The sequence below is a fragment of the Anthonomus grandis genome, chromosome 14 (assembly GCF_022605725.1).
Source record: "Anthonomus grandis grandis chromosome 14, icAntGran1.3, whole genome shotgun sequence".
NCBI lineage: Eukaryota > Metazoa > Arthropoda > Insecta > Coleoptera > Curculionidae > Anthonomus > Anthonomus grandis.
Window position 1 is genome coordinate 21,649,829 of NC_065559.1, and position 13,436 is coordinate 21,663,264.

At 33.8% G+C, this 13,436-nt stretch overlaps 1 protein-coding gene across 1 annotated transcript in view; it reads left to right on the plus strand.

The window, feature by feature from the left end:
* Window positions 1-13,436, plus strand: part of LOC126744730 (sodium channel protein 60E) — a 533,812-nt gene that overhangs the window by 502,546 nt on the left and 17,830 nt on the right. The window contains exons 27-30 of the mRNA XM_050452261.1: window positions 6,691-7,024; window positions 7,083-7,302; window positions 7,360-7,499; window positions 9,801-10,138. Of these exons, the coding sequence (XP_050308218.1) occupies window positions 6,691-7,024; window positions 7,083-7,302; window positions 7,360-7,499; window positions 9,801-10,138 (1,032 nt within the window). The remainder of the gene's footprint in view (window positions 1-6,690; window positions 7,025-7,082; window positions 7,303-7,359; window positions 7,500-9,800; window positions 10,139-13,436) is intronic.

Sequence of the window (13,436 nt, forward strand, 5' to 3'; positions counted from 1 at the left end):
ACAATACTTTGCGTAGGCGAATCATCGAAATCACGAAGTCGGTGTCATAGATAGATTTCAAAATAGAATTGTATCACGCCATCATGCTTTTCACACCACCGTGTTTCACATAAACCTGTCAACGATCCTTCAAGATGAATTTTGGAACCAATAATTTTTTTCATAAGAGCATTACAATCTCTTGTTTGAGGAACTTTCGATGTTTTGGCAAGTGAGTTGTTTAGAGCGTGGTTGAAGCATGGACAATGACTAGCATTTGTACGTCGTTTCATTAGTTCAAAAATGTTTCCTCATTCATTGTTAGAATGACAAAAAAAACTTCGGCTCTGGGAAAGAGGGCGATCGCCCCTTCGCGCCCCCGCTAAATCCGCCCCTGCTTCCTTTCCCTCATTTTGTAAAGCTTTAAAATCTTACTTACTGCAGAGAGCCTTGTAAACGACTTTTTTATTCATTCTTAAATTTAATTTCTCACACACATTTTAATTAAAACAAAATAATAAAATAAAAAACTTATTTTTCTTCCTTTTTTTAAATATTGTATTGTACGCCGTTGTGTTGCTATTTATACTTGATTTGTTTACCTCTTGACTTTGTATACATTTTATTGTGTATATTGATTTGTGTTTTTTTATTTATTACACTAATTTATTTTTTGTTTGTATTTTGACCTCTTATACGACTCTTGTTTATACAATTTTGTTAAATTGTATCTATTTTTTATGTTCTGTATTTTCTTATTTTTACTTAGGCTTTGTCTAGGGTAAGTCAGGGAGAGATGGCCAGCTTTTTGAAAATCTTAACGGATCGACATAAAATTTAAAGCAGAAACCTAGAAAAGGTCTTTAAGAAGTGTATCAATCAATATGCGATTAGTTTATGGTACATTAAACTGGTAAATTAAGTAACTTAGTTATTTTAGCTATTCCAGAAAATTAGATGTGAATTAGCCATCTATCCCTTATTGTACGGGTGAGATAGCCAGGTCGTATTTTTGCTGATAGGGAGACATGGCCAGTTTATTTTTTTCCATTTATCTTGACTTTTCTTTACTTATCATAAAAGAATTCAAAAAAATAGACAAATACTCAATAATAAATAGTACTTATATATTGCTAGATTGTAAAACAAATTTTATTTTTCAGAAAAAACTCAATAAAACTTCTGGTATATGGAAATAAAAAAATTCTAAAATTTAAAAGCGTCCGATCTTAGTTCCTTCTTATTAAACATATTGGCACATTTCATACACATATTTGAGAAACTGGTACACTGGTCATGTAGCGTCATGTAGGTCACGCACTGTATCCAATCGTCCTTCCTTTTATATCCGTCTAGATTTTATCTTCAATTAAAGCATTGTGCCCATCATTTTTACGCAGACGACACGCAGTTATATTATTCATTTTTACCAGGAGATTTTAAAATGGCTGAGTTTAAAATTAATCAAGATTTACAAGCTTTTTGTGATGTTTCTTCAAAGCATTTATTAAAATTAAATCCTTCGAAGTCATCTATAATGTTCATAGGTAATCGAACTAATGTAAATAATATTTTAAATGGTGTGAATAAACATTACAAACAAACATAACAAACACATAAACATTAAATTGGGGGACGAAAGAATTCCAGTTGTTGACAAATGTAAGAGTTTGGGCCTTATAGTAGATATTAATATTCGTTTTAAACATCACGTGTCTAATATTCTTAAAAAGGCATATCTTGCTTTGAAATTAATTTATTTGCATAGACACTATTTAAGTAAAGATATTAAGAAGCTTTTATGTGATTCATTGGTCCTTTCACAATGTAATTACTGTGATGTAGTGTATGGCTGGTGTCTTGATTATGAGGATAGGGGTAGACTGCAAAAGCTCCAAAACTCTTGCATTCGACTAATATTTGGCATTCGTAGGAGAAACCGCATTTCCCATAAACTTCACGAACTTGGATGGCTTAATATGCATAATCGAAGAATTGCTCATTCTTTAACATTTTTTTATAAAATTTTAATATATCGTAGTCCGCCCTATCTCTATCAAAAAATAACTTTTAGAAATGATGTACACCATTTAAATTTAAGAAGAAATACTATTCTCATTCCGAGACATAAAACACAGTTATTTAAACGATCATTTTCTTACAATTTTGCTTATCAAATAAATTCTTTAAATTTGGATCCGGACCAATTATCAATTTCTTGTAATACTTTTCGTAGGAGGATGATTGTAAATCTAATGAATCAGCAGGGTATATAATTTAAGTTCTTTTTTTTAACTTTTTGAATGGTTGTTTTCTTGAGTAATTTATTACAATTTTTGGTATTGGGATCATTTTATTTATTTATTTGTTGTCTGCAATAATTTTTCTATTTTTTGTTATTTAACAAAAAATTTAATCTGTTTTTTGGGTATTTGCAGTGTGTATTGTTTTGCTTGATGTTAAACTGTCAAATTTAGAATTTAGAACTCTTATATGTAGGTTTATTGGGTATATGATTAAAGAAAAAGCTGTCTTTAATCAGTTATTAGTTAAGCGTTACTGTTAATGAGCTTTACTGAAATTACCATTTTTTTTTAATGAAATGTGGGGCCACAATGTTAAAGACCAGAATCTGCCATGGCAGAATTCTGAATTTGTAGGTCTTTTATTTGCGTAAATTTATTGCTAGATTTTGTAAACTTGTATTTTTTTTGTTTCTTCTATGCAAATAAAAAATATTCATTATTATTATTATTATTTAGTTGCAAAGTAGTTTTCCAGACATCCAACGCATTCATTTTCATCGAAATTGTCTTCTTCGCCATCGCTTTCTAAAACCATCTCACCTTTTGACTCCGAACTCGAACTGAATCTATTTGATTTTTGTGGAATCTTACGTGATAATTGTTTCTTTTGGCTTATTTCCTTGGGTTGTGCATTTTTTCTTCGTTTCAAACATCTTTCTCTAACAGCATTAATATTTTCCGTTGTAGTCAAAACAGTTTCTAGATTTTTCAAAGCTCTTTTAACCTTTTTCTGGTAATGTTGGAACCGGAGAAATTTGTTCCAAAAGTGTACCAGGGGTAACATCTGTTTTGGACGTACTTGGTATCGGTGAGGTTTCTTCGCGTGTCTGCTGAGAAATTGTTGAAAGTTCGGTAATTAATTGTCCTTTCTGGGCTATTTTAATATTTGCTTGAGCTCTCGTAGGTGGTTGCGGTTCACACGCCAACGGCTGAATATTATTGCATGTCGACTTCTGTGAATTTTCTCCAATGAGATCTGAAACTGAAAAGGCATGGTCCGGTATTGCAGAAGGGTTAAATGGGTAAATTCCACAAGATTTAAATCCTGAGACCGCATTTGATACTGTGCACGCTCTTCACCAACTCTCTAAAAGCATTTGTCCAAATTGTAGTCTGGTTAATTTTCTTCCAGGGTTAGCACGAACCCACTAGTGACAAGCATTATAAAAATATGATTTTAATGATTTAAATACTGCCCTATCTAGCGGTTGCAAGTAATGCGTTGTGTGACTTGGAAGACACAGCAACATTACATCATTATCTCGGGCTACTTGGAGCAATTCCACTAAAGTGCAGTGCGAAGCGTGACCATCCAAGATCAGCAAGACTTTACCAGCGGGCTTTCGTGGTATAAAATGGTCTTTAAGCCACATAATAAAAGTGCTGGTGTTAACATACGATGATTTTTCTGACATATAAAGAACCGACCCGGGTGGCATCCCATCTTCATATTCTGCTTTCTTATATTTGCCTTTCATTAGGTATATAAGCCGGCGAAAGAAACATGTCTTCAGCATTGCAACACGCGATGCAAGATATTCTTTCCCCCTTTTCAGTGCACGTGGTCATAGACACACTTTTAGAACTCTTTTCGGCAACAACAATACCAATAGAGTTATTCATTTGTAGCCCCGTCTCATCGGTATTAAAAATATACCCAATGATAAAAATATCATTTTCTTTTAGGGTGGTTTGGAGCAAATCAAAATAGTTTTCAACGTCTAGCCTATTCATTCCCTGATTTCGTGCAATTGATACTCCTTCTACTTTTCTTAAGCATAAATCTGGATGCCGGCGTAAAAAAGAGCTAAACCAGTCGTAACCTGCTCTTTCTTTCTCTCTATTGAACCTATGCGGTATTTTTAGCTGTTGAGCAAAAAAAATGTTACTCGGCGAACATCATCAATATATAAAGGAAAACCATATTTCTGCATTTTTTTCAAATGTGTTGCTAACTTAGGTTCGTTGGTTTCACCCAGAAGCGATTCGAGGCCCATGCGTCCCTTAGAGGTATTATTTTTTTTTAGCCTTGTTTCCAGAGTCTATCGTGGTACACCATAATTCTATGCAGCGGCATTAACTGATGACCCACTTCTTACAGCCTGCATGGCATCCTTTAAATCATTTTCACTCCAGGAGCCCCTGGTCAATGCCGATTTTCGTTTGTTGGCATTTTTTCTGAAACAGACGAAAAGTAATCATGACATTAAGAAACTAAGCCCGCGTTCTGGTCGGCTATGTTGGTTTTTATTTTCCATAAGACCATTGCAAATTATTTGGAGATCCCGTTCAACATCCCCGCAAAAAGTACGCATCAGATTTGGTTAAAATTTGACATGCGCATTCCTAAAAAGTGTATCTCTCCCAGGGGTGCAATTTTTGAAGCCTGCCGAATATTGATTTTTTTTCGGAATTTATTAACTAAACAAGTAGACAAAAGATGAAAAATTCCAGACCTGGGATTGTAGATAAACCTTTTAGGATTGTTGTTGTAAATGAATTTCAACCAAATCTGATGCGTACTTTTTGTTTAGTTTGTTGAATGCAATCTCCAAATAATTTGCCTTGGTCTTATGGAAAATAAAAACCAACAGCGCTGCCCATAACGCGGCCTTAAGTCTAGATTTGTCCATTAAAAAATGCATTGAATACTGGCCATCTATACCAAAAACAATTTGGCCATCTCTCCCAATTGTACGGCATAGATGGCTATGCCTTTTTAAGCAATTTATATACAAGCTGAATAAAGACTTTGAGGTCAGAAACATATTTTCGTTTATATTTAACTAATCAATGTCAAAATACCACTTTAAATACTACTCTGCGAAAAATTATAGTCCTTACTATCAAAGACACATCATTTTCAAGACCTACGAAAACTATTTATGAAAAAAAACTCAACTGATGGGCACAATTCGGGTCGCAAATCGTCACTGTTTAGTGTTTACACGTTTGAACGCAACTGACTGCGGAAAGTACCGTTTGCGGATATAAATACGTTTGCTTAGTGGAATTTTCCGACATTGCCATCTAACCCGGACCCTATAAATTGTAAATTTTTTTGACAATAAAGCATTTTATATAAGGTGCGGGAATTAAATTAAAAAACCTATTTTAACGATACACACCTGAATTATTAGTCTATATTAAATATGAACGAGGTTCGTTCAATAATTTAAGAACTTTCCCATACGTACGTAAATGTATTACCCAGACATAGTTTCTAACTCTAAAATCAGGTAACTTTCGAGTCCGGTTTTTTTTATTAAGCTGACTTGTCCTTTGCAATACCCCCCTGCTTTACTCGGGTAAGGTTATGGTAAACATGGTCACTTGTATCTTTAGCTAATTGATCTGTTATCTCCATTACGCCTACAGGATTACTAAGTGGCTTTTCGTATTAGGCAACTACAGTTGTATCGATTAAGCATCCCTAAACTTCGTGATTTCCATCAGTGTGTTCATGTTTCACGCTTTTGTCATTTTGCCGGTTTATTCTAATCTGCAAGTTTGATCCTAGTAGCTGAGGATCTTTTTAAAATTCGTATGTGTACCTTACCACCTGGTATAGAGGCTCTGATAGTAGTTCTTGGCTCTCTTTGATGGGTCGATCTTTTATCTTCTTCATTCACCTAACAATTAAACTATTTTTTACAGCTATAAAAATGTAATATAATACGTAAGTACAGGGTATCCCAAATTCTTGGGTCAACATCGGAAACTAGGTAACTTTTACATATATAGGGTTGGTTAAATTAGTAAAATGTTCTTAAAATAAAAAGAGTGAACTTTTCTTCGAATTATACATTTAGTATTTTCATCAAGGACTTTTGTTGGTCATTTTGGCTTTTTCTTGGAAGATTCCACTTGACCTACTACTTTTCTTTCCCTAACAATTTGAAAATGGTGGATTTTCCAATTCCAGTCAATCTTTCAACAATTTCTTGCACAGTAAAACTAGGGTAATCGTATTTTATGCAATCATGTACATTTAAAATAATAACTCTTTCACTCAGTGATAGTGGAGAATTATTAGAACATCTTTTCGTTGGACTGAATACCTCCATTTTTTTAAATATTGTTATAATAATACTCTGATTACACTACAGTGTAGCTACGCCTATGGAAGACCACGAAATTTAGCCAAACAGAACGGAATTTCCTAGTTTATTACTCTAGACATTTCTGAAATATAGTATAGACCCAATTACAAGCTCTCATATTAATACTGACAGAATAATTATTCAACAAAAATTAATTGTTTATCTTACTTTGTTTTTGTAATTAATTGTTATCAGATAGCTACACTACAAAAAAAATTAAAATTAGGAGGTTTGTTAAGTTATGCTTTACTACATTTAATTTAACCTCCTCTTAAAATGGTTTTAATAAGTTAACCTTTAAGGTGCTTTGGATGACATGGTGAATTTTGAGACCTTCGGTAGGTCGATGCACCTCCTTTTTCGTCTTATCACGTCAGCTGGATGGAATGACGTACTGGAATCGTTAATGATCGAATACCCGGATTGCGATCCTCATTATCGTAATCAAACAAATGGCGATTGTGGATACCCATTACTGGCGATAATTTACTTTACCAGCTTTATCATAATTAACTACATGATCGTAATTAATATGTACATTGCTATTATTTTAGAAAATTTTAATCAGGCGCATCAGGAGGAAGAAATCGGTATCGTTGAAGATGATTTAGAGATGTTTTACATAAGATGGAGCAAGTAAGTATTATAGTTCTTATAATGTTTCACTTTTATTTTTTAAATATTTTTTTTCAAGATACGATCCCCATGCAACACAATTTATTAGATTTTCTCAGCTATCAGATTTTATAGCTTCGCTAGATCCACCTTTGGGTATCCCAAAACCGAACACAGTTGCCTTAGTGAGTTTTAATCTTCCAATAGCCAAGGGGAACAAGATCCACTGCTTAGATATTTTACATGCTCTAGTTAAGCATGTTTTAGGGCACGTTGAAGAGACTGATAATTTTAGACAAGTAAAATATGTTTATTTTGTCACTTTTCCAATTTGTTATTTGTATTTTGATTTTTAGTTGCAAGACCAAATGGACATTAAATTTAAGAAGCAGTTTCCCACACGAAAAGAATTAGAGATAGTTTCTTCGACCAGGATCTGGAAAAGACAAGACAAGGCTGCTAGGTTAATTCAAAAAACTTGGAAAGATTACCTACAGTGAGTTTAGTTCTAATTTATTTTAAAGACTTTATTTTTTCTTCTGTTCATTAAATAGTCACTGTTATTTATGGTAATATCAGATGTAAGAAGTGAATATTCTGAGCAGATATGTATAGAATTTATGATTTAAAATATAGAAACACTTTTAGGTATTTTTTTCAGACCGTCTGGATTTCTTTTTTTTTATTTACGGAATCAACCCCATGATAAAACAAAGAAATTCAAATCCAAAATAATATTTTAGCCTAACACCCAATTTAACATTCCATAACAAAAATATTACAGTCAATATGATATGTTGCTACATTCCAACAAGTAATATAAACTATTAAAACAATAACAAAAAGCAATCCATATTGGCCCAATATTTGAATTAAATTAACAATAAATAAAAATATATCAAATTATTTAATATTAATTAAGATCCAACATTAATCAATAACAATTCACTAATCCATATTATAACAACCAGGTTATGGAAATAACAAAAAAAGAAGAAATAATAATAATAATATTACCCGATGACACTAGTAGATCTTTAAACACTGACATTAAATTAAACTTTTAATTTGCCTCTTAAAACTAGGTAAAGTAATGCCCAATATTTCAACTTCATTAGAATTAATAAATTTCATCACTGTCCATACAATATTTGGGTATTATTGTAGACCAACATCCTAAATGGGATTTACAATTAGAGCAGTTGACCAATAAAATTAGAGTATTAGTTTCAACTTTTAAATATTTAAAACAATACCTAAGTATCAAGAACCTTACCATAATATACTATTCGTTGGTTCAATCTCATTTGACATATAAATTGATCGGGTGGGGTGGTGTCCGAGATTGCCACTTACAGCAATTAACCATCATTCAAAAATGAGAGTGGGGCAAGTGAATCATAGGGGGCAAGTGCGTTTCTAGAGATATGTCGAGTAACCGGCATCATAGCACGACAATGATCAGTGTAGTGTACATTTCTATTAGCGCGTATCATATCGCGCTAACATAATATCCTATTATAATTTTACTTTATTCGAATTATATTCTGTTTTTACATAGCTTTAAAAATTTAACAAAAATTGCTTCTAGTTTTTTATTTGTGGTAACTTCTACCATAAGGGTTGCGTGGCACATTGCGTTTGCATTTGAATGTCTTTCCAACATTCAAAGTCTTTTAAGTAGATAAAAGGGAATAAGTCGCTGTAGTGTACTTTAGGTATAAAGTTGTTTCAAGAAATGGCTTTCTTTGCTTAGCAAATTATTGTAAAACTGTAAATTTTTAAATAAACATTTTTCAGCCAAAATTTTTAGAACGCAATGCTCCTGTAACCATTCTCAAGGCTTTATGCTAGATACGGTCGACTTTATCTAATCTAGTTTTGGTAGCAGAACCATAAAATATTGCTGCATTATCTAGTAAAAGTTCTTTAAAATATAAAAGATGTTTTGGGGTCTGAGCCCTACTTCCATGCAGTAACTGCTCTTAAGGCGTTTAAGCTCTTTTCTGTTTTTTTGCGAATGTAGTCAATATGAGTATTCCAGGTTAATTTTTGCTAGGTATACACCTAGGTATTTCGCTTCTTTTATCCATGGTATGTTTGTATTATTAAAAGATGTTACATAAAATTGAAATTGTCGAAACAGTGGGCTGCTGTTACATTTCCGATTGAAAAATTATGTCGAGTAAAAATTACAAAAGCTGATTTTTTTTCCGATATATTAAATCTATTATTTGGAAAATATTTGTTAAATATATCTATACAATTACTAAGGGCATTTTTACAATTTTGTAGTTTTTTTAGTAGACATATTTTTATGATATTATAATGTGTGTTTTTTGCTTCTAAGCATAATCCCCTTATTCCATAGCTACTTAGTTTTTTTAATAGAAGGTCATACGAAACGGTGTCAAACGCTTTAGCTAAATCAATAAAGATTGCAAGAGGTTTCTTATTTTTATCAATAGAACTATAAATAAAGTTTGATACCTCAAAGAGCGCGTCTTCTGTTGACATTCCTTTTCAGAAACCAAATTGGTTAGATGATAAAATATTATTTTTATCTATGTGTTTTATGATTCTGTCTCTGATGCAGTGTTCTAATATTTCTGGGATATTGCTAATAAGAGTTTTTTTCTCGAGTCCCCTTTTCTGTTCCTCATTGGACCTCGGAATCCTAGGACGGCGCTGAACCAGCTTCCAGGTCGGGCTTAGGAGGAGGGATTTATTGGATAAAACTTTTTCCTACATCTTATTAATTAATTTTCTTATAACTATTATTAAGTTTCCTTTTTAGGCGAAAAAAGGATAAAGAACGAGAGGCAGAAGAGGTAGATGAGACGACGCAAACGTCATCTCCGGGTGGTGATTGGCGCAGTCGTCTGTCGACCTTTTTGCACGTGCATCGCGGGTCACGCGCCTCTAGTCGCAAGTCGTCCAGGGCGTCGGATGCTAGCGACCTGAGCGAGCTCGGCGGGCCATGGCTGAACTTGCCGCTGCTGTTGCTCTCCAGTGCCGCTAACGTGCCCCCTGAGGACCTGGATTTAAGGCGCGAGTCCTCCGATATCGTCAGCATCAAGGTCAGCCAGGCTACCCCAGAGGCCGGATCGCCCCCCAAGGCCATCACACCTTCAGGTAATTATTTTATTTTCTTATCTCTATTTTTTCCTTTCTTGACTATCAATATACCAAAGTAGAATATATTTGGGTATATTTCGATTTAGCTATATGTGTTTATAGGTCGGTTTTCTTAATATAATTTGATGATTTAAATGCGGACTATATTTAATTAAATACAGAATAGATTGCCCTACTTTCTCTCACTGTTCTCCGGTCGCTTCGGGGATCCCAGAAAGTAAAAGGCACTCTATGATTCATGTACTTATTGTATATGGTAATTGATAATATTTTTTGGACTCCATTCTACAAGATACATTTTTTCTTAAATCAGTAAGTCGCGTATAGGTCACTTAAAACTACTGTTCTTTTTAGAGGATTTTTGCTAGTCTTTTGTCATCTTGCGTTTTAACTTCGCGCGCATCTTTGGTGCATAGGATACCCTGTATAGCTAACATGCGCGAAACATGGATTTAACGTAATACATTTTCTAGAAAAGACGAACAGCAAAATGTACACTATATACAGGATGGAGCCTCTTCTTGGAAAAAATTCGCTAGCGCTTATGAAAAAGAAATTTGAGAAAAACGCAGTCAATTTAGATTTTTTGTCGCTTTTAAAAATCTATTAAATTTTTTTTTCATTCTCTTCCAAATGGTGAAACCTACCCCTACTTTAATTTTTTAAATGGGAAGATGCCACTTATGGCACCTTAATGGAAAACTCTTTTAAAGGGTAACTTAAGAACTTTTACGTACTTTTCTTTTTGAAACAAATTAACCCGTGACTGACCCCTACACCTGTCTGATGGTATTTCTGTGTTTAGTATACATTTCTGGTAGCGGATGGTCTCGATGAAGTCAGACAGTTGAAACTGACAAGACCGTTGGAATTTTCCGGATATTCTCCATACAAGCCGAGATATTGTTTTTATTACTTGGCCCAAACATGAATCCTTCTATTTCTGGAAACAGCTTTTCACCCTTAAGCGAAACGGTCGATTTAGTTAAAAAAAAATAAAATAAAAAAAATTAATTAAAACTTATTTAAACTCAGCCAGTGCTCACTCAAGGTGCAGGGTTGCCGAGACAGCGCTTAAAATGCACGTCTGCTATGAATGAATCTTTAATGCGCATTTTCTTTAAGGTAACAAATCTGGGGCAACAAATGAATGGTTACAGATAACAGCTACATGTCGAATTCTGCTTTGCGCTCCGAGATGATTTTGGCCTTCTTTGAGTGTCATGCTCCAATAATTGAAAAAAGAGTTACTAGAATTAAAAATCTTTTTACATTAGACGTTCAGCCGGAATTATGTTGATTATGTAAATCGTACCAAAAATTCCAAAGAAATCTGGTAATATTGATATCGCTAAACACTTGAAAAACCCTGACATAATTAATAATCACTCTATAGACTCAGTAAGGCAAATCTCAAATAATGTGGACTAAAATACCATTTCCATGTACCTTAACACAAAATGCACCAGATCAGAATTTGTACTCGAACTCATAAATGAGGAGGAAGTCATCTGTGCTCTCTCTCAAATAAAATCCAATGCGACTGGTGCTGACTAATGCTGTGGCTGTGTTGTCCAACAATTCTACCTATTCTTACTGGAATATTTAACACATGCATAAAAAAAGCATTTTTCCCTCAATGTAGCGGAAGTTATACCGATGCCAAAAGTAAGTTACCCTAAAACAGTCACGAAACTTCGACCCATTAGTCTGTTACCAGTGCTTTCTAAAGTGTTTTCTAAGCTCATTTACAGACAAACCATCGATTATATTACTGAAAACAATCTGCTGCCGCAGTCAGGTTGCCGTAAAGAATATAGCACAGCCACGGCCTTACTAAAAGTGTTAGATGAGATCTTATTGGCAGCAGACAGGTGAGAAACATCTGCTCTAGTATTACTAGAATACAGCAAAGCATTCGATATTCTCAACCACTCTTTGCTTTGTCCCAAACTAAACTATTTCGAATTCTAATCTAAAACCATCCAGCTTATCCGTAGTTATTCGGTTAACAGGTCCCAGCTAGTCATACTTGATAATATAAGATCGATGTCTCTAGAAGTTGATAGGGGGGTGCTCCAAGGTTACTCTTGGGTCCTCTTTTCTTTTTCACAGCTGATATGTCAAATTGTTTTAGAGAGTGTAGTGGTCACAGATACGCAGATGACACGCAGATCCATATTTCATTTTTACGATCTGATGTAGTGGAGGCATCGAGAAGACTTGATGGATGTCTAGCGTACGTCTTTAAATATTCGCAAAATCACGGCTTAAAACTTCCCAAAAAAACCCAAATAAGTCAGCTATTATTTACTTTGGACCGGCCAAGAATTGGGCGGTTGAAAATTTGAATATGTCAGTAGATGGTGCTAAAATTCTTATTGTTGCTGAGTATAAAAATTTGGGTGTAGTGCTTGATAAAACTCTTCGTTTTCGTAACCAAGTATCTAACATACTCCAACAAGCTTATATTAATCTTGGCAATATCTATAAAAGCAAAGATGTTGTGAACTTTGTATTAAAAAAAAATTTGCGAAGCACTTAAGTCATTTAAATTATTGTAATTTTGTATACGGACATTGTTTAGATATATCAACTAAATTTAAATTACAGAAAAACCAGAACTCCTGTATTCGCCTCATTTATAACCTGAAACGTAGTGATTACGTGAGTAATAAACTTCAAGATCTAAAGTGTAATATATCTGGTCGACAAAAACTACATCTTGCTTGCTTCCTGCATAAATTAATCAAATCTGTGAACCTTTCTTACTTGATTGAAAAACTAACACGTAGAGATAATATTCATCTAAGCGAAACTCGTTTCACGCACTATGAACTATCCAAAATTAACATAACCATGACTCATAACTGCTTTTCTTACACATCAGTTAAACTTCTTAATCAATATCACAATGACGAGTTAACTGTTTCCTCAAATTGCCCTTTCTTCTTAATGCTGCTAACTTAATTATATTTGATTACACTCTTATAGTTACGACACTTGAACAGCTTCATATAATAATCTCCTGTGCGGCTACCGCTGTTATTATAACCCTAAGATTAAAAATAATAAATAACCAGAAAAGTGTTACATGTAATGAAAGATCGACACCGCCATGGGAAAGGAGACTACAAGAAAAGATTGAAGATATTAGGAAAGACATTGGCCGGCTAAAGAAATATATCGGAGGTATCAGAACCAGAAAAGTACAAGAAAGAGTAGAGGAAATAATGCGTAAGACCTAACAACATACACAGCATGATTCAGAAAACTGTACTCCAAAACAATGCCT